Source organism: Hippopotamus amphibius, chromosome 4 (genome assembly GCF_030028045.1).
Source record: "Hippopotamus amphibius kiboko isolate mHipAmp2 chromosome 4, mHipAmp2.hap2, whole genome shotgun sequence".
In the NCBI taxonomy this organism is placed as follows: domain Eukaryota; kingdom Metazoa; phylum Chordata; class Mammalia; order Artiodactyla; family Hippopotamidae; genus Hippopotamus; species Hippopotamus amphibius.
The window spans coordinates 37,687,613-37,709,226 of NC_080189.1; the positions used below are offsets into that span (position 1 = coordinate 37,687,613).

The following is a 21,614-nucleotide window of genomic DNA, read 5'->3' on the forward strand; positions in this document are numbered from 1 at the left end:
AAGAATGTGGTTAGCAGAATCTAGTCACTTATTTAAACCTGCATTCATAATGGAGGAAATTCCCCAAACATAAAAATGAAATTTAAAATGAGTGTGAGCGGCATGGCAAGGTACATCTCACAAAGCATTCTTAAAAGCAAAGTGAGTCATAAAATTACAGTGGTTTGGGGGTTGAAAGGGATCTTTATTTTTTTAAGAATGTTTATTCAGATACAGTTAACATACAATAAACTGCATACATTTAGAGTGTACAATTTGGTATCCCAATCTCCCAATTTATTCCACCCCAACCCTCCCTGCTTTCCCCACTTGGTGTCCATATGTTTGTTCTCTACATCTGTGTCTCTATTTCTGCCTTGCAAACTGGTTGATTTGTACCATTTTTCTATATTCCACATATATGTGTTAATATACGATATTTGTTTTTCTCTTTCTGACTCACTTCACTCTGTATGACAGTTTCTAGGTCCATCCATGTCTCTACAAATGTCCCATTTTCATTGCTTTTTACAGCTGAGTAGTATTCCATTGTATATAGCTACCACATCTTTTTTATCCATTCATCTGTTCAGGGACATTTAGGTTGTTCCATGTCCTGGCTATTGTAAATACTGCTGCAATGAACATTGCAGTGCATGTGTCTTTTTGAATTATGGTGTTCTCTGGGTATATGCCCAGCAGTGGGATTGCTGGGTCATATAGTAACTCTATTTTTCGTTTTTCAAGGAACCTCCATACTGCTCTTCATAGTGGCTGTATCAATTTACATTACCACCAGCAGTGCAAGAGCATTCCCTTTCCTCCACACCCTCTCCAGCATTTACTCTTTTAGATTTCCTGATGATGCCCATTCTAATTGGTGTGAGGTGATACCTCATTGTAGTTTTGATTTGCATTTCTCTAATGATTAGTGATGTTGAGCAGCTTTTCATGTGCCTCTTGACCATCCATATGTATTTCTTTGGAGAAATACCTATTTAGGTCTTCTGCCCATTTTTTGATTGGGTTGTTTGGTTTTTTGATATAGAGCTGGATGAACTGTTTATATATTTTGGAGATTAATCCTTTGTCTGTTGATTCGTTTGCAAATATTTTCTCCCATTCTGAGGGTTGTCTTTTCGTCTTGCTTATAGTTTCCTTTGCTGTGCAGAAGCTCTGAAGTTTTATTAGGTCCCACTTATTTATTTTTGTTTTTATTTCCATTACTCTAGGGGGTGGATCAAAAAAGATCTTGCTGTAATTTATGTCAAAGAGTGTTCTTCCTATGTTTTCCTCTAGGAGTTTTATAGTGTCTGGCCTCCCACTTAGCTCTTTAATCCATTTTGAGTTTATTTCTGTGTATGCTGTTAAGGAGTGTTCTAATTTCATTCTTTTACATGTAGCTGTCCAGTTTTCCCAGCACCACTTACTGAAGACACTGCCTTTTCTCCATTATATATCCTTGCCTCCTTTGTTGTAGATTAGTTGACCATAGTTTATCTCTGAGCTTTCTATTCTGTTCCATTGATCTATATTTCTGTTTTTGTGCCAGTACCATACTGTTTTGAACACTGTAGCCTTGTAGCATAGCCTGATGTCAGGAGGCCTGATTCTGCCAACTCTGTCTTTCCTTCTTAAGATTGCTTTGGCTATTTGGGGTCTTTTGTGTTTCCATACAAATTGTAAAATTTCTTGTTCTAGTTCTGTGAAAAATACCATTGGTAATTTGATAGGGATTGCATTGAATCTGTAAATTGCTTTCAGTAGTATAGTCATTTTCACAATGTAGGTTCTTCCAATCCAAGATCATGGTATGTCCCTCCATCTGTTTGTGTCATCTTTGATTTCTTTCATTAGTGTCTTATAGTTTCCTCAGTACAGGTGTTTTGCCTCCTTGGTTAGATTTATTCCTAGGTATTTTATTCTTTTTGTTGCAATGGTGAATGGGATTGTTTTCTTAATTTCTCTTTCTGATCATTCATTGTTACTGTATAGAAATGCAAGAGATTTCTGTGTGTTAATTTTGTGTCCTGCAACTTTACCAAATTCATTGATGAGCTCAAGTAGTTTTCTGGTGGCATCTTTAGGATTTTCTATGTATAGTATCATGTCATCTGCAAACAGTGACAATTTTACTTTTTCTTTTCAATTTGGATTCCTCTTATTTCTTTTTCTTCTCTGATTGCTGTGGCAAGGACTTCCAAAACTATGTTGAATAGTAGTGGTGAGAGTGGACATCCTTGTCTTGTTCCTGATCTTAGAGGGAATGCTTGCAGGTTTTCACCATTGAGAATGATGTTTGCTGTGGGTTTGTTGTATATGGCCTTTATTATGTTGAGGTAGGTTCCCTCTATGCCCACCTTCTGGAGCGTTTTTATCATAAATGGGTGTTGAATTTTGTCAAAAAGCTTTTTCTGCATCTATTGAGATGATCATGTGGTTTTTATCCTTCAATTTATTAATATGGTGTATCACATTGATTAATTTGAGTATGTTGAAGAATCTTTGCATTCCAGGGATAAACCCCACTTGATCATGATGCATGATCTTTTTTATGTGTTGTTGGATTCTTTGCTAGTATTTTGTTGAGGAGTTTTGCATCTAACTTCATCAGTGATATTGGTCTGTAGTTTTCTTTTTTTGTAGTATCTTTGTCTGCTTTTGGTATCAGGGTGATGGTAGCCTCATAAAATGAGTTTGGGAGTATTCCTTCCTCTGCAATTTTTTGGAAAAGTTTGAGAAGGATGGGTGTTAGCTCTCCTCTAAATGTTTGATAAAATTCACCTGTGAATCCATCTGGCCCTGGACTTTTGTTTGTTGGGAGATTTTTAACCACAGTTTCAATTTCATTACTTGTGATTGGTCTGTTCACATTTTCTATTTCTTCCTGATTCAGTCTTAGAAGGTTATACCTTCCTAAGAATCTGTCCATTTCCTCCAGGTTGTCCATTTTATTGGCATGTAGATGCTTGTAGTAGTCTCTTATGGTGCTTTTTATTTCTGTGGTGTCCATTGTAATTTCTGTTTCCTTTCTAATTTTATTGATTTGAGTCCTCTCCCTCTTTTTCTTGATGAGTCTTGCTAGAGGTTTATTGATTTTATTTATCTTCTCAAAGAACCAGCTTTTAGTTTTATGGACTTTTGCTACTGTTTTCTTTGTTTCTATTTCATTTTTTTTCTGCTCTGATCTTGATGATTTCTCTCTGCCTATTAACTTAGGGTTTTTATTTGCTCTTCTTTCTCTAGTCTCTTTAGGTGTAAGGTTAGATGGTTTATTTGGGATTTTTCTTGTTTCTTGAGGTAGGATTGTATTGCTATAAACTTCCCTCTTAGAACTGCTTTTGCTGCACCCCATGGTTTTTGGATTGTTGTGTTTTCATTGTCATTTGTCTCTAGGTATTTTTTGATTTCCTCTTTGATTTCTTCAGTGATCTCGGTTATTTAGCAGCATATTGTTTAGCCTCCATGTGTTTGTGTTTTTTTACAATCTTTTTCTTGTATTTGATTTCTAATCTCATAGCATTGTGGTCAGAAAAGATGCTTGATACAATTTCAGTTTTCTTGAATTTACCAAGGCTTGATTTATGACCCAGAATTTGATCTATCCTGGAGAATGTTACACGTGCACTTGAGAAGAATGTGTAATCTGCTGTTTTTGGATGTAATGTCCTGTAGGTATCTAGTAAGTCAAGCTGATTTATTGTGTTATTTAAAGCTTGTGTTTCCTTAGTAATTTTCTGTCTGGATGATCTGTCCATTGGTGTAAGTGGGGTGTTAAAGTCCCCCACTGTGATTGTGTTCCTGTTGATTTCCTCTTTTATATTTGTTAGCATTTGCCTTATGTATTGAGGTGCTCCTATATTGGGTGCATATATATTTATAATTGTTATCTCTTCTTTGATTGATCCCTTGATGTTTATAGAGTGCCCTTTCTTGTCTCTTGTAACATTTTTAATTTAAAATCTATTTTATTTGATATGAGTATCACTACTCCAGCTTTCTTTTGATTTCCATCTGCATGGAATAGCTTTTTCCATCCCCTCACTTTCAGTCTGTATGTGTCCCTAGGTCTGAAAGTGGGTCTCTTGGAGACAGCATATATATGGGTCTTGTTTTTGTATCCATTCAGACAGTCTGTGACTTTTGGTTGGTGCATTTAGTCCATTTACATTCAAGGTAATTATCAATATGTATGTTCCTATGAGCATGTTCTTAATTGTCTTGTTTTTGTTTCTGTAGGCCCTTTTCTTCTCATATGTTTCCTGCTTAGAGAAGTTCCTTTAGCATTTTGTTGTAGGGCTGCTTTGGTGGTGATGAATTCTCTTAGCTGTTGCTTGTCTGTAGAGCTTTTGATTTCTCCATCGAATCTGAATGAGATCCTTGCTGGGTAGAGTATTCTTGGTTGTAGGTTCTTCCCTTTCATCACTTGCAATATATTGTGCCACTCCCTACTGGCTTGCAAAGTTTCTGCTGAGAAATCAGCTGTTAACCTGATGGGAGTTCCCTTGTATGTTATTTGTCGTTTTTCCCTTGTTCCTTTTAGTACCTTTTCTCTGTCTTTAATTTTTGTCAATTTGCTATATGTCTTGGCATGTTTCTCCATGGGTTTATCCTGCCTGGGACTCCCTGCACTTCCTGGACTTGGGTAGCTATTTCCTTTCCCATGTTAGGGAAGTTTTCAACTATAATCTCTTCCAGTATTTTCTCGGGTCCTTTCTCTCTCTCTCTTCTCCTTCTGAGACCCTTATAATGCGAATGTTGGTGAGTCTAACATTGTCCCAGAGGTCTCTTAGGCTGTCTTCAGTTCTTTTCATTCTTTTTTCTTTATTCTTTTCTGCATCAGTGATTGTCACCATTCTGTCTTCCAGGTCACTTATTTGCTCTTCTGCCTCAGTTAATCTACTATTGGTTCCTTCTAGTGTATTTTTCATTTCGGTTATTGTGTTGCATATCTCTGTTTGTTTGTTCTTTAATGCTTCTAGGTCTTTAGTAAACTTTTCATGCAACTTTTCGATCTTTGCATCCAATCTTTTTTCAAAGTCCTGGATCATCTTCACCATCATTATTCTGAATTCTTTTTCTGGAAGGGTGCCTATCTCCTCTGCATTTAGTTGTTTTTCTGGCATTTTTGCTTGTCCCTTCAACTGGTACAGTCTTTTGTCTTTTCATTTTCTCTATCTTTCTGTGGCTGTGGTTTTCAGTTCCACAAAACGAAATACTGCCGACACTGCTTGATACTGCTTGATACTGCTGTCTGCCCTCTTGTGCAGGAAGCTATCTATGAGGCTCCTGGGTGCTTCCTAATGGGAGGGACTGATGGTGGGTTGGGCTTGGTGGGAGGAGTTCAGTAAAACTTTAATCGGATTGGTGGGTGGAGCTCAGTAAAACTTTAATCAGCTTGTCTGCCAACAGGTGGGGCTGTGTTTCCACCTTGTTGGTTGTTCGGCCTGCGGCTACCCAGCACTGGCATGTACAGGCTCTTTGGTGGGGCTAATGTCGGACTTTGGGCGGGCTCACATCAATGAGCACTTCCCAGAACCCCTGCCACCAGTGCCGCTCTCTCCTTTGTGAGTCACAGCTGCCCCCCACCTCTGCAGGCAACCCTCCAACACCAGCAGGTAGGTCTGGTTCAGTCTCCTATGGGGTCACTGCTTCTACCCCCTGGGTCCTAATGAGCACACTAATTTTTGTGTGCCCTCCAAGAGTGGAGTCTCTGTTTCCCCCAGTCCTGTAGAGGACCTGCAATCAAATCCTGCTGGCCTTCAAAGTCTGATTCTCTGGGAATTCCTCCTCCTGTTGCTGGACCCCCAGGTTGGGAAGCCTGACGTGGGGTTAAGAACCCTCACCTTAGTGGGTGGACTTTTGCGGTATAACTGCTCTCCACTTTGTGAGTCACCCACGCAGCATTTATGGGATTTGATTTTAATGCAATTGTGCCCCTCCTACTGTCTCATTGTGGCATCTCCTTTGTCTCTGGATGTGTGGTGTCTTTTTTGGTGAGTTCCAGTGTCTTTCTGTGGATGATTGTTCAGCAGTTAGTTGTAATTCTTGTGCTCTTGCAAGAGGGAGTGAATGCCCATCCTCCTATTCTGCCATCTTCTGGAGTAATGTGATGAGAACTTTTAAGGCCATGAAATGATCCCTGAAAGGGATCTTTTAAATTGCCAGTGTTTTACAAATTTTAAGCTATGACTCATTAGAACACCATAAAATCAATGTCGTGTGTTCCATAGTTTTAGAAATTAAAATAGAATTGAAAATACCACCATGGATTGAACTTAGGCAAGGTAAATATTTTCTGTTGAAACTCTTGTCCTAATTATACATGTGTGTCTATATGTCTATATACATATGTGTACAGTACATTTGTATTTATTCATATGTATAATATATATTTATATTTGTGTAAAATGTATTTTTTACTGAGTCATGATGAATACAAAAATATTGAAAAACACTAGTCTAATACAGGTTCTTCATTTTACATTTAAAGGAGAAAAATAAGGCTCAAAGAAATCAAGAGCCTTGCTCTGGCAGTTAGCCTAAAGCTGGAATCAAGATGCAGAAAATCTCTCTGTCCTACTCTGCATTTTAAGGACATCATCTATCACCTGAAAGAATACTTCCCATTTCCCATGTAGATCTTCTCCTACATTAGCCTTGTTGTGGTAATTAAATGTATTTCATAATTAGTATATCACAAAAATATTGTAAATTTTATAGTTGCATTTGGAGTGAGGCAGTAGTTAATGGGTACCACTTGCTGTAGTTAATACTAGTCTTAACACCATTCTGCATATTAACTCTGGAAAGACAGCTAATCTGTGTTATTTTAAATATTTTTATGTTGGTAGATATGTTACGAATTGCAGGTGACACATTGTACTAGTAATTATAAACAAATTTTTAAAGAAAACAATTTAATTTTCAATAAATAGAAGGAATTTTAAAGTTGTAATCTGCTATACTGAATGAAACATATCACTGAAAATACTACTTTTCTTGCTAGTTCTCTGCTGTTGTTTCTATCAAACATTAAATACATTTTCCAAAAAAATTTTTTTTCTATTATTTAAAATAAAATCTGAAAAACAAAAGCTTTTCAACAGTTTCTCTAAATGTGCCCAGTTAATGATACACCTACATTTAAAAAACTTGAATTACTAGGAAAAAAGTACTTAAACTTCATGGATATTTTTATATTAATGGGTACAAGTTATAAAAATAATACATAAAATTTTAAAAATAATACAGATTTTACTTTTCTGATCCTCATTTTAACTTAATTTCTAAAAATTCTGTTTCTAAATTGCCATGAGGCAAAGATTTGGCCAGCTTGGAATATCTCTATCTTCAATAAAAAAAAAGAGTATCATCAAGTCTTTTTGAACTATCGTACACCATGGTATATTTTATAAACATAAATTTAATATTAATACTTCTATTACACAACATTAAAACCTAATTGTTTTTAAGATTTTGATGATAAAGAGGGTCAAAGAGGAGTAAAAAATACCTATGATTAATGCTTTAGATAATCAAAGAACCCCAATTTCCACTGTGTAGCCTTCTGCCTTCTACAGGAAAATGTAGCAATGAAAAGTATAACACTTTTGCAAAGTGCACCCAGAATCTTTCTATTTGCTAACTCAGTGCCACCACTGAAATTTTGATATGGATTTTACAAGTTTACTTTTCATCACCAATTACTATGTTTTGAACTCATACTGAAAATAGAATGCAATTTATTTTTACATGTTGACTCTTCTCGTTGTCTGTGGAAATTTGTTTTCCTTACAAAGAATATAGCTGCAAACAAAGAAGACAAGGCATTTTTTTTTCTTACCAAGGATATTTTCCTATACTGAGTGGTTCTTTGACATAGGAAGCTTACTATGACACACCAAATGTTCATGGGGAAGGGTGTAAAAGTCATCAGGTAAGACAAAGAATAAGGATGAGAACTTAGTTACCAGGGGTTTAGTGCAGTCATTAGAAATGTCTGTTTCTCCCAGACTGATTTGTCCTGTTCAATGAATACTGTTTTATTCCAACATCCCTTTTCCCAACAGCCATTTAAAGCAATAATGAGAAAAAAATTTAAAAATATTTACAGTAAATGAAATTCTGTCACATATGGAGAGGGCAGGGGAAAGATGCTGATATTTTCCTGGGCATAGGATATACTCTTCGAATATGGCACCAAACCTACTTCCTGCAGTGAATCCTTCTTACCAGCAATTGGGACAATTATTTTATCTAAATGGAAAATCTTGTTACTATTCTTTTGCTATCTTAACAGACAGAAAGCTTTTGCCAATATTACTAATCACAGTGGAGGAAGATTATGAACTCCTTTTTATCCTGTGGTCTATAACTGGTTGCCATAGCTCTCAAAAGAAAAATTTAATATTGATGTTTCTCGGGACATGTTGGCATTTGCTCTATGTGAATTTATTAAAATTTAGAATAAAATCCAGCTGTTTAGTTTCTAATCTTGAGTTACTTCTCAAGAAAGTCTGAAATAAAAATAAATAAATAAAATAAAAATGTGGAGCTCTTAAAATTTGCTTTGAAAAATGACTAGTCTTAAATAAGTTCCTTTTACTTGCTCTTATATTAGTATTTAGTGTTAAAAATTATGCCAACCAGAATAGCCAGCTAAGAAACAGTAGAGGTCCATTTCTCCAACTGTCTGGAAGGATGCTGTTCTTGAGCTGTCAAGGAGAAAAACTACCATGGCTTCCAGTTCTCTGACAAAACCTCAGATGCATGGCCTTCTGGTCAAGTGTGTGCAATTTCATATTGTTGGAGCATTCATTGTCTCACTGGGAGTTGCAACTTTCTATAAGTTTGCTGTGGCTGAACCAAGAAAGAAGGCATATGCAGATTTCTACAGAAATTACGATTCCATGAAAGATTTTGAGGGGATGAGGAAGGCTGGCATCTTTCAGAGTGCAAAGTGATTATGGAATGTAAAGAATTTCTTTGGGTTGAGTTCCATGGAAGTTTGTCACTTACCTGTGTTCCGAAACTATGAACTATGAATATCTGGGCTAAAGAACAGTTTCTCCTGATAAATAAATGATTAATTAATACTGTGGAGACACGCACCTACACACACAAACAAGCAGAAAACTCCCACATGTTTCTCAAAAGTAGAGACCTTTAAAAATATCTCATTAATGACTTTGTAAATTGTACCACCTATATTTGGTGAGGGTGCAGTCAAACAGACACTCACAGGTACAGCTGGAGGTGACATACAGTGCTACCACTTTTCAGAAAAAGCAATCTGACAATACACGTTAAAAAACCCTTAACGTGTTAGATCCTTTGATTCAGAAATTCAACTTTTAGTCTAGTGAAATGTATAATTTAAGAAATGGACATGCATTTGTGTACAAGGGTGTTCATTACAGCATTATTTGGAATACAGAAAAATTGGAAACAATGTAAATATACAATAGCTGGGAATTGGTTACTAAAATGATAGGCTATTCAAATTATAGATCATCACATAGCCATCAAGAAATACCTCATTTGAAATAAGTATATACAAGCAAAGAAAAAAAAAAGCACTGTTACCTTTCAGTGCTGGGTTTCCAGGTGACTTTTACTTTTTTTCCACCAGCTTTATTGAGATGTAATTGACACATAACATTGTGTAAGTTTGTGTCCGATTGACTTGATACTTTTATAAATTGCAAAATGATTACCACCATAGTGTTAGCTACCATCACCATCTCATCACATAGTTACTTGTTCTTTGTGATGGAAACATTTAAGATCTACTCTCTTAGCACTTTTACATTCTTTACTCCTTGTATTTACCAGATGTCCTTCAGTGTACATCTTTACTCTTTAAAAGGACTTAAATTCATGTGCTAGCAGCAGCATGGAGGAAAAAAATTTAACTACAATTCAGCACAAATGAAATTTAATGCTCTCTTTACTATGACTAAAACTTCCAAATATTTGCACCTCTTTCTGCCTCCCATAAATATTAAAATATGGGAAGCACCAAATGAGGTATGGCTTTTCAAGCTCCCCTTTTCTCCAAATGAAATCCTCCCAAGACTCCGTATCATTTTATTAGGCATGTCCTCATTTTATTAGGCACACCCTCATTTTATTAGGCACGTCTGTGTAATTTCTCCTCATAATTACAATTAGTTCTTATGAAGTTTATCTGTATCTTCACTCTGCGGGTAGGGACATATCTTCCATCTTAAATTTCACCAGTCTTCTCCCTTCGCTTCCTCCCTCTCGCTCCTCCTATGTTCTGGAGAGTGTATAACGCTTACGTTCTTCAGGGTCTTCATTATCCAGAAGTGGCATCCAAAACGGTTACATAATGCACGCTTCATTCATATTTATAAAATCACCGATCAGGTAATTATTGCAACAATTTCCAAACAACATCAAGTAACCAACTGCAGTGCGGTGGGGGAGGGGGAGGAACGCTACAATCTAACACAATTCATTAAGTGTTCTCAGCTGGTTGAATCTGACCCTCCAGCAGCCGCAGTACCACTTTCGAAGCTAATGCAGTCCTTCTCTCTGGAAAGCAGCGTTCCACCTTTCTGGGACAGAAATCAGTAACCATATTCCCCCATAAGCTTCCCATGAGAAGAGAGAAGAGGCGGGAGGTGGAACGGGTTGCCAAACCCGCTTAAGTACTCTGCATAGATTAACGTACCAATTAAAAGGCGGGAGGTCACCCAGCCTCCTTTAAAAGCCATCAGAGTTCTGATGCGAATTAGACCAAGGCAGGCTTTCTCTGACACCCAGGCCACCACTAAAGTTCTCGAGGGAATCTGTTGTGGATTCTCCATCTTTCCTTTATCCTCTTCTATTTTATACTGCTTTTATTGGCCCTCTCTTTCCCCCAATTTCTGTGTTTTTCGCCCTGGCACTAGAGGCATTAACCATTGTTAGCCCGTGAATTAAACCAGCACTTGGTAGCCAGACCTCTCCTTGCGCCCACCAAAGCGTCCATGCCTGGGTTCCTTAAAGTGTAAGATTCTAGTGCTGCCAAGTCCTCTCTAAAGCGCTTCTGAGCGCTAAGCAGCTAAAGGGAACCTACAACTGACAAGGTGCAGAGGGGGCTCTGCTAGAGGACCCTGGCTGCATCACACCACGCTATAACTCGCAGGAAGGGGAATGGCTAGAAGACGTGAGAAAGCTGAGTGGCATAAAGATGCCCAACCCAAGCAAACTCAGGCGCGCAAGCGCGTGGCTCACAGCGCGTCTCCCGTGGCCTCACCACAGCGCCTGCGCACAGGATTCCGGGAGTGGCGGGGAGAGGAGAGGAGCAGTCGGGCCTAGAGCTCCCACCGCCTCAGCAACTCCAGCCTGCAAGCCCCGCCTCCTTCAGCTGCTCGCCTTCCCAAACAAGCGGGTGCGTCCCTAGCGCTCTCCGTCCATTGGCCCTTGGCCTTTTCCGTTTCCGCCCAGCCCTCCAGAGTCCACCAATCAGCTTCTGCGTTTGGGTAAGTGGCCACCTCCTAGGCCGTCGCTCCAGCTCCTGTGCCTCCTCCCGCTGCTGCCTCCGCTGCTGCCTCCTCCTTCCCCACCTCCTCCGTCAGGCGGGCGTCTGCGGGGGCCCGAGGGGCGGCGGCGGCGGCGGCAGCGATATGGAGCCGGGGGTCAGCGGCCGAAGCGCTGCTCGCGGGCACGGGGCCGGGCTCCCGAGCATTCCGCCGCCCAGGGAGCAGGAGCGGAAGCTGGAGCAGGAGAAGCTCTCCGGAGTGGTAAAGAGCGTCCACCGGCGGCTCCGCAAGAAGTACCGGGAAGGTAAACAGCGAGCTGTGCGGGGGGAAGGGGAGGCCTCGTCGCCCCCAGCCCCTTGTCAACCTCTCCCCTCCCCCCAAGGGGCCACCATTACAACCTGAAGGAGCTGCACGTCAGCCCCTGCCAGGGCCGCTTTCCCAGGCCCGGACGCCCCCTTCTCGGTCGAGTACTCGGTCGGCGTCAGGCGCGCTCAACCCGCCCCCTTTTCTTCGAGGGCCCTTCAGGAGAGTTGCAGGCCTGTGGAGGAGCCGATCCCCACCTCCCCCATCCCCTGTCCCCAGCCGGGGTGCTGAGATTGCTGTCACCACACATGCAAGCACGTAGATCCTCACACAGGAGGTGGAGGTCGCTGGTTGCGAGAGACACGAAGCTAAAACGCGAAGGCAGGTGGAATCCATTCGAGAAAGACGGACTGAAAGAAGCCCGAGTTACCCTTCAACGCCTCGCGCTTGATCAGCCTATTTGATTTGCTGCCCCGTCAGACCCCCTTCCTAGTATTCCTGCGCGTTTAGCCCGGGGACGGAGCTTCCTCACGTTGGCTTCCAGGGCTGCGAAGTCAGCAGGCCTTTTAGCTGACTGGACTTCACCTTGTTAAAAGGGGGAGGGGCTCCATCCCCCCCCCCCCAAGCCTCCCCCCATTCTTCAAATGGTGGATCTTAGTATTTATTTAGGCGGGAGAGGAAGATCTGGGACAGGTTCTCGAAATACTGTTGAGATTTGAATAGTTTGTAACTACCAAGCCTCCTAAGGATACAGATCCCAGTGAAGCCGGCCATCGCTGGGAACCCCTCTTGTGGAAGATCTTGAGCAAAGGAAGAAGCCATAGTAGCTTTTGCTTGGGCCTGAGGGGTGTTTATAGTTGGGATCTACAGTTATCCTTGGTGTTTTAAAATATAGACTTTTTACCGAGCTATGTTATAAGAAACTGACAGTTTTTTATAAAAACTCCCAGTTTTTTCAGGTGCTCAGGAGACATTTCTTCTAAAGATCAAAACGAGGGATAACTTTCTTCTTGCTTTCTTCTTCTGGCTTTACCTTAATTGCAGACTGAAAAGTCGGCAGTCTGCTGGTGTTTGTCTTAGTCAAGTTTAGGATTAGAAGCGGAATCATGACAGTGAAGGAACAGATACTTTTTTTTACTTTTGAGTTACAAACACTTTTCAGTTACTCTGGAAGATTAAAACTCTTTTGTTCTTTTATGTGTAGGTGACGTGTTTCATTTTTCAAATTTTAAATTCAGAGTTTTTTCCCTTTGGCAACTCAAGCTTCGATTTTTTAATAGCTGCTTAAATAGTCATCCTCAAAGATAGCCTGTAGTTATTAATAGGTAGCAATAGAAAGAGACTTATTGGGCATACTGAGATGTTGAAATTTGTTTTTTAAAAGAATGCTTTAAACCCCCACCCACAATTTATTCAATAAAATGAGTAGTTACCATAGCAACCATTGCATCATTCTTGATATCTAGAGAATGCACTTACATAATGGCATTCAGTGTAGGTTCTTGTGTTGTTTGGAGAAATGAGAAAATAAATGGACACACTTTAATTTATCATGCTATTTTGTACAAACTTAAGCAAGTATATCTTTTCGAAGAAAAAAATGGGGAGCATATAATTCAGTTTCCATTCTTACCTTTTAATAATAATTTCATTATTATTCATTATTAATTTATTCATAAATGAATAGATTCCACTTAATATACTGCTAATGTGTCATCATGTCTTCAAGTGCTGTTTATACTTGCTTAGTTCCCACATGTTGAAACATGTCTTTAAGCCTGAATATTAACCAAGGGAACACTTGTTTATAATGAGAATTAGTATTTGGAAGTTACCAGAGCTAGAACAGATACATGTAATTCATAAGTGAATGATCTAGTGTGCTTTAGGGCAGGTAAAGTCCTGGTAGTCTGTAAACATGAATGAGACTGTTCTTTAGGCGTTTTAATGCCCTGAATTCCACCCGTGATCTAGACTTCACTAGGCTTTACTCTAATGATATACAAAGCCCCATCAGTGGACTATAAAATATCCTAAAGAGCATACCCTTTCTACCTTTATTTCTGCCATGTAGGTCAAATCTTTGTTGTGATTTGATAAAAATCCGTGAAAAAGGCATCTGTGAAAAAGTCTGATTATGCATATCACAGTATCAAAGAAGTAATTTTTAGTGCTTTTCTTTGAGGTCTTAGTATTGTTACAATATTATTTGCAAGTCATCTCTGGTTATAAAATAATATAAATAGTGCTTAGCTGCTAGGTCAGGTTAAAGGCCTATTTAATCAGTAACATGCCTGCACTGTAATACCAATAACTATGGAAACTATACTCCTTTTATAACAATATTCCTATCAGAAAATGAAGTGAAAATTCCAGCTTAGAATCTTGGAGTGTTAAGCTAGGAGGAACTTTAGCATTTATCAGTAATTCCCAAACATGGATAAACAGTAGATTCATATGGGTGCCTTTTAGAAAATTAATCCATTCTACCTCAGATATACAGTTTCAGAATCCCTAGCAACAGTGCTTGGAAATTTTCAGCCAGATTTTGAAGTGGTAATCTAAACTACTTCCTTTTTACACGAGTGAGTTGAATCCTAAAAATAGTAAAATAATTTGCTTCAAGTTTTATAGTTCATCATTAGCACTGAACATATTTTATGGGAATAATAATTTTTTCTTTCAAATTCAAAGCCTAATGGTGTCTCCAAGTGTTGTTGGAGTGGGAGGGAAAATGGGAAGCAGGAAGTAACTCTAGAATTTGTGTTGGTAAAGGATGTAAATTGACGGGATTGGGGCAGTCCATGGGCTAGTATGATTCGCTGAGTTAGGGCTATGTGAGGTATGGGTTTCTTGGGGAGTTAAGACAAAGAAGGAAGTAAGTTGGGGTAGAATGAAGAAGGAGGCAAAACATTCACTTGATAGTAAAGACAGGAGTGGCACATGGATGATGAGTGTAGGGTTGGATAATATAGTTTTCCCTTTCCTTATATCTGATAGTGGAATTGATAATGAAGCAGGAATAAGATTGAAAATAAGATTTTTCTGCTGTGGTAGAAAAAAGTTTCTCTCCACCCTTCCCAGTCTGTTTGTCCAAACTGATGCTTGTTGTGGCAATGAGAAGGCTTAGGGTAGGGGGTAGTGGATAGGATCGTAAAGACTAGCAGGTAAGTCTAATGCACTCTTTTTACCACTTTTCCCCTCTCTACTCCATTTTACTGTCTTTCCTGTGTCACTGCTTAGAGATTCTTTGCCTATTTATATAAGAGTAAAGTGAGAATTAGAGATAAAGGTCAGTGTTCCAGGCAGTGCTGATATCTGAAGTAGTTACCGAAAGGAAATGGTAGGGAAATGTTTAGCGATGGTGATGAGAAGGGGTGTTTCTGGTGTCAGCCATTTATAGATAAGGGACAGTCTTTTAGATTGAGTTTATATAAATGGAAGTATGCTTGCAGATGTAGGTGTTTTCTGTCTCTGCTATACAGAATTTTCAAAACATGACCTTGATGTAAGCCAAAAATATTTTAAAATATATCATACAATTGGAGACAGCTTTTAAATAAGAAACAGCTAGTTTTTCTTTCCAAGCAGGGAGTTCGTTATTTAATCAAATCTGCCTGATAATTACATATCTAATTGAGAACTGAAGTGGAGCCATGTGTATTTTCAATTGTCTTTGTATGATTTTTTCCATAATCATAGTCACATAATCCTGTTTCTGTAATGATTGTTATTATGCTTGGCATCTCTTTTTAAACTGAAAGTATTCATGTAAAAACCCTAAGAAAATGTAAAGGCTACAGCTGTTAGGAATAAAAGTATGATCCCATTCCATTTTGTTTGGATTTTTTAACCTATCTGTGATGTCTTTACTTTAGCAATTTTCATCAATTTAATTAAATCTCTGAATTTACTTATTCTATATGCCAAAACAGGTTAAAACAGTTGTCACATAAACCTATGCAGGTTATCAGTCAGACAAAAATAAAAATGCATGTTAACCTGTTAACAGTGATATTCTCAAGTTCATGGGTTAATGGGTGATCTTTATTATACTTTTCTACATGTAAAAAAATCAGTTATTAGTAGCAATGATAATATTATAAAAGTAGTTAGAATAAGTAAGACATTACTGATACTGAAACAGAAAAGGAGAACACAGAATAGGTTGGTTCTGTAGACTAAGTATGGAAAAAATTGTGTTACAAAGGTTAACAGCTGTGAGCAGCATTTTCAGAGTTAGCTACTAAATAGCCTAGTTTTGGTGTTTAATTCTTATTGATTATTCAAATTATTCTTGTTTTACACAAACAAGGAGAATAGCAGTTGACCTAGAATAGCAGTTTAGGATAAGCTGAAAAATACATTTGTGATTGAGTTCTCTTTAGCATACATCTAAAACAAGAGAATTGTGGGGGAAAGGGAAAAACCTTTGAATTAGGAATAATTTAAAACCAAGGTCTAAAAATGAAAGAATAAATGTATTGTTAGTTTTTCCTTAAAGTTTTGAAATTGTTTTTAAAATTAGGATAACAGTTTTTGATGGAAATTTCCTAATTTTTTTTTCCTTCAGAAGCTTTCAATACTACTGCAAAATACTGACCAACCCCATGACACTTTTAACAGATTCACTGTTTTATTTTTTTTATCAAGTGAAGTTTTACTCTTTTTTTCTTTACATGTTCTTTTCTGATTCTCATAAAGAGAGAATCTGAAAAATCTGCTGTTTTTTGTGATGGAATCTTTTCTCAATCAACAAAATAAGGTGAAAGCTGTCCACAGAAAGGCTTGTTAACTCTGCCCTAGGAGAGTTTGAACTGCCGTTCTAGCAGGGGGAGAAAATGAAGAGTTTGGTAATCAGTAACACTAAAAGATAAAGGGAACATTGATAAACAGTCAACTCAGTGAGGGGCATATGGTATATTAACTATTTGATTTTGGCGTTTTTTTTTTTTAATAAATTTGTTTATTTATTTTATTGGCTGTGTTGGGTCTTTTTTTGCTGTGTGCGGGCTTTCTTTAGTTCTGGTGAGTGGGGGCTACTCTTTGTTGTGGTGCACGGGCTCCTCATTGCCATGGCTTCTCTTGTTGTAGAGCACAGGCTCCAGGCGCTTGGGCTTCAGTAGTTGGCAGCACGTGGGCTCAAAGCGCAGGCTCAGTAGTTGTGGCCCATGGGCTTAGTTGCTCCGCGGCATGTGGGATCTTCCTGGAGCAGGGATCGAACCCGTGTCTCGTGCATTGGCAGGTGGAGTCTTAACCACTGTGCCACCTAGGAAGTCCTGATTTTGTTATTTTTAGTCATCTTTATAGTAAGGTATCTTTTTAGGAATTTTTTACATTTCAGTAGATACAGTAAAAATCAAAAGTATTGGTATAGATCCTTTGTTTTGTGGGAAAAAATATGACAACAAATGCAGTGGATATTAGTCTTGATTCCACATCAGTATCATCTATGGAACTTTTTTGGAACACAGGCATCTGTGTTATTTAAAAGCTCCATAGATTATACAATGGTCAAGGGGGTTGAGGAACACCTAGCTAAAGTACTGTAGATTGGAGTAGGAAGATCTAGAAGAAAGTAGATCAGCTAGGAGGTTATTACACTAAACTATTTTTTAAAGGTTAATAATAGCATAAATAACAGTAGTGATCATTAAAATAGAGAAAGATAAGTCAAATACTTTTTTGAAAGTCAGAGTGAGCAGTATTAGTGAAAATAAAGGGGAAGAGTCAATGATGATGCCAAGATTTCTTGCCCGGAAAAATATAAATATCCATTTTATCCAGTTTTAAAATGTGTGTGTTGAGTTAGCAGCAAGGAGAAAAGAGTAGACAGGCAGGTTGGCTTGTCATAGAGATAGTGGTAATGATTTAGTTTGGAGTGTATCCTTTGAAAGTAAAGGATTGGAAGCCCTCTCTTGAAGTTGCAGCTTTGAGGGCAGATGAACTGCCCAGTGGAGTGATGATAATGTATAACTGAGGACAGATCCTTGGAAGATACCAGTAGTATCCAATTTTATATAAGTAAGCACTCCACATTCTACCTTATGCTCCCATGGCACAATTGCCTTGTTTTTATTGTAGTTATCACTTACCAGTTCACTTATCTGTCTTTCTCACTAAATATACTTCCTTGAGTAGGATTGTGACCTTTATCTTTGTATCCCTAGTACCTAGCACCTTGCCTTGTAGATTTAAGGCACACACTCATAAAAGAAAGAAGCTGATATAGCTATTCCCATATAGTTTGAGTATAATCTTTTTATATTCATAACTTTTAAATTTTAACTTTGGATACAATTTTTTTGTAATGAATTTATGATCATGTCTTCTTAAATGAGTATATTAGATTAATTTAACCTTTTGAAAATGGTCCAAACTGTCATTATTAACATCATTGCATTTTTTTATTAAAAAAAAAACTAAATAGTGGTGAATATAGATAAAAAAATTTTTTATTCTCAAAAAGTGAGAACTAATAAGGATATTGTGTGTGGTGTAATGTGTCCCTTTGTGTGTTGGTATTAGATGATGATAATTTTGTGTATGTGTATATATTTACTTATGTACTCTAACTTCATGCACAAAATTTTGCAACCCCAATATCAATTTCCTAAATTTGGGGGGTGAAATTTGTACTAGTTGTAAAATCTGAACATCTGAGAACCGCTGATCTAAATTGTAGTAATTTATTGTGCTTTAAGTGTAGATAACGTTAAATAAGTTATTTTAGAACCCCATGCCTTTAGAGGCACATCTGAGTATCCCCTTTTCTCATTTATACATATATAGAAATTCCTCTACTTATATGGAAATTCCTATTCCCCAGTATATAAAAATTAAGTCCCAGAAGGTTCTCCATAAGTCCTTTGTTTATACTAAGTAAGAGATCTGTGTAGTGGTACACATTTTGGTAAAGTTGTTTCACAGGGGAATAGCAGATACTGATGCCATTGATTCTGACTTTTCTTGATTCTTTCCATCTCTTGTACAGGGTGTATTCAAAGTTTTACGTTTTGAATTAACTGTTTTTGTAATAAATATGTTTACAATGAGTGCTCCACACACAGAAGATGGGCCAAACTATGTTTATAAATGTGAATTTTTATCCATGCAATGTTTTGTTTTTTGATTAAATTTGACTCTTCAGTTTGCCCCAAGTCTCAATTGTTCTATATATTATTTCTCCAGGCTTTTGAGTTTACAGTCTTGCCATAGACCCATGGTTTTAAGCCATGGCTGCACAGTGGATTCATTTGGGGAGCAGTAAAATAAATGACCAGTTCCCACTTCAGACCAATTAAATGAAACTTCTAGGTGCTTCCAGTGTGCAGCCAGAGTTGAAATCACTGCCAGAAATCTAACAAGTAATGCAGTTGCAGAGACTGAATAACTGCATTTGACTGACAAAAGACCATTTGTTTGTGGCTGGTAGAGTCAGTGTACTTTGCTTTAGTGCAAAGCTTTGTTCATATCCATGAAAATTCATAAATTTAAAACTCGAGAGGTAAGGTGGTATAGTGGTTATGAGCATGGACTTTGGCACTCGACTGCCAGGTTTGATGTATACCCTTGAGAATGTTTCTTAATCTCTCTGTACTTCAATTTCCTTATCTGTAAAGTAAAGTATCTGCTTCAGTGGGTTGGTATTAGAATTAAATGAGTTAATATTTGTAAAGTACTTAAAACAGTATCTGGCACTTAGGAAGCATTGCTTGTGTTAAATACATGATTTTAAAAATAAAAAGTGTTATCTGTAGCTACCGCCTGGATGTATTAAGGGCATTGAAGATTGAACGATTCCTGGAATTTCTATCTAGGCTGTTAAGACTGTTATATAGTGACTTTCTTCTTCAGTATTAGAATGGCTGTAGTGTTTTTTCTTTTTTTCTTTTTTTTTTTTTGCCCCCTTTGCTTCTTATATTTCCAACTTTTTATATGAAAAGTCCAGCCTTTTTAGCACATTAGAATATTGGGTTTTTGCCCTTATCAGAGAAATGACTAGCTGCAGCAGGTTAGGTGTAAGATGCAGGTTTTCAGGTGGTTCCTTTGTTTGATTCTTGGGAGCTGTTTCAACACCAAACACCTTGGATGTTTTTGTCCCACCTTTAGGTGTATCACTATATCAAATGCTCAAGAATACTAAGAAGGCTGGTCTGTGTATGGTGTAACTATGCTTGTGAGACAGTCTGGTCCTGATCACTTTGTTTTAATGTCTTAGAATTGCTGCTGAACTTGTTTCCACTTGGTCAGGAGTTTCTCTGTGTACTTCATGTTAGAGAAAATGACCTTTAAGTATTCTTTGAACTCGAATTTGGAAGTCTGGTCATCTATTTGGTAATGTTCCTAAGTAAAAATCAAAATTTTCTGAATTTATAAAAGTTTAAGACTTGTGATACTTACTGTAACTCTTTGTTTTTTGTTTTTAGAGTATTTGATGACCCTTAAATTTAATGAAATACAATCTTTATTTTGTAACTTTTGCTGTGTTCACAGCATGTTATATTTTAAAATGAAATTTATTGAGGTACAATTTGTGTACAATAAACTACACACAGTTAAAGTATATAATTCAGTGGGTTTGACAGATGTATATACCCTATTCATCTTTTACCACAATCAAGATACAGAACATTTCTGTTGCCCCCCCAAATTTTCTCATGCTCCTGTGCAGTCATTCTCTCACTCAATTCTTGGTTCCACTGATCTCTTGTCCTTGTACATTTGTTTTCGTTTTTTAGAATTTTATACATGTGGAATCATGTGATACCTTCTCTGTTGCATTGTATGCCACTTAAAGACTATGTTAGTGCAATGTTAATAATCTTTGGTATCATGACTCACAGGGCTAAACTGCCAAGAATGACATGCTATTCTTATCTTAACTTGGCCTCAGGTTTACACTTACTAAATTTCTTATCATCTGTGCTTTATATTCTATCTTTTTATACTGAGAATTAGGATAGAGTTATGGAGAAAATAATATTATTTCTAATGTACTTCTAAACATCATATGGTCCTGGCACGTAAAAATGCATGAACCTTGGCACCTCTTATTCATTTTATTCATATACAAGTAATTCTTTTTCTGTGTAATGTGTTACCAATAATTTCTTCTTAATCTTAAAGATTTTCCAAAAAGACCCATGTACTGTTATCAAAGAACTTAATGGATGTGATTGTGTTTCCACTTGCAAGGTGTTTTGTGGGGTTTGTTTTTTTTTTTTTTTGACAATAATGTGAAGTGAAAAAAAAAAAAGATAAATTAGCTTAAAACAGTGGAGAGTCTCCAGAAAAATTGACTTTGAACCTATTGCTTTCCTAAACCTCTTGTGACTAATATTTTGAGAACACTATTTTGAAGTATTCAAATTTTGCTGCCTAGTCATCACTATTATCTGTTGACAGTTATCAACTGTAATTTGAATTTTACTCTAGCAGCTAATTTAATTTGTAATTTTTGGTGTTTCCTGTAATTTTTGAGCATGGTGAAAATTTAAATATTTTCTCCCCCATTAATGGGGCATCATGATTAACTTCTATAGCTTATACAAGTTATAAATCAAAAGTAGTCTTTGCCTTTCAATTTATACTTTCTAATGGGAAAAATCACACCTGGCTTTAATAGACAACTCTATATATAAACAAGTGACAGAGTTCTATAAGGATAGCCAGTGCATATATGGGAGAATTGTAAGATGATCAGATGGGAGGCAGGTAAATCTTCTTAAAGAACATGGGAATTCAGTTATGTTTTGAAGGAAAGAAATTTGCTATGCCAGATGGCATGAGAGAGGTTAATTCAAAAAGGAAGAATGGTATCCATTCTAAAGAGAC

At 37.5% G+C, this 21,614-nt stretch overlaps 1 protein-coding gene across 1 annotated transcript in view; it reads left to right on the forward strand.

Annotated features, from left to right (window-relative positions):
- The first annotated feature begins 11,501 nt into the window (after nt 1-11,501).
- BMT2 (base methyltransferase of 25S rRNA 2 homolog) overlaps nt 11,502-21,614 on the forward strand; it is an 83,016-nt gene continuing 72,903 nt past the window's right edge. The window contains exon 1 of the mRNA XM_057733980.1: nt 11,502-11,778. Coding sequence (XP_057589963.1) covers nt 11,619-11,778 — 160 coding nt within the window. The 5' untranslated portion in view covers nt 11,502-11,618. The remainder of the gene's footprint in view (nt 11,779-21,614) is intronic.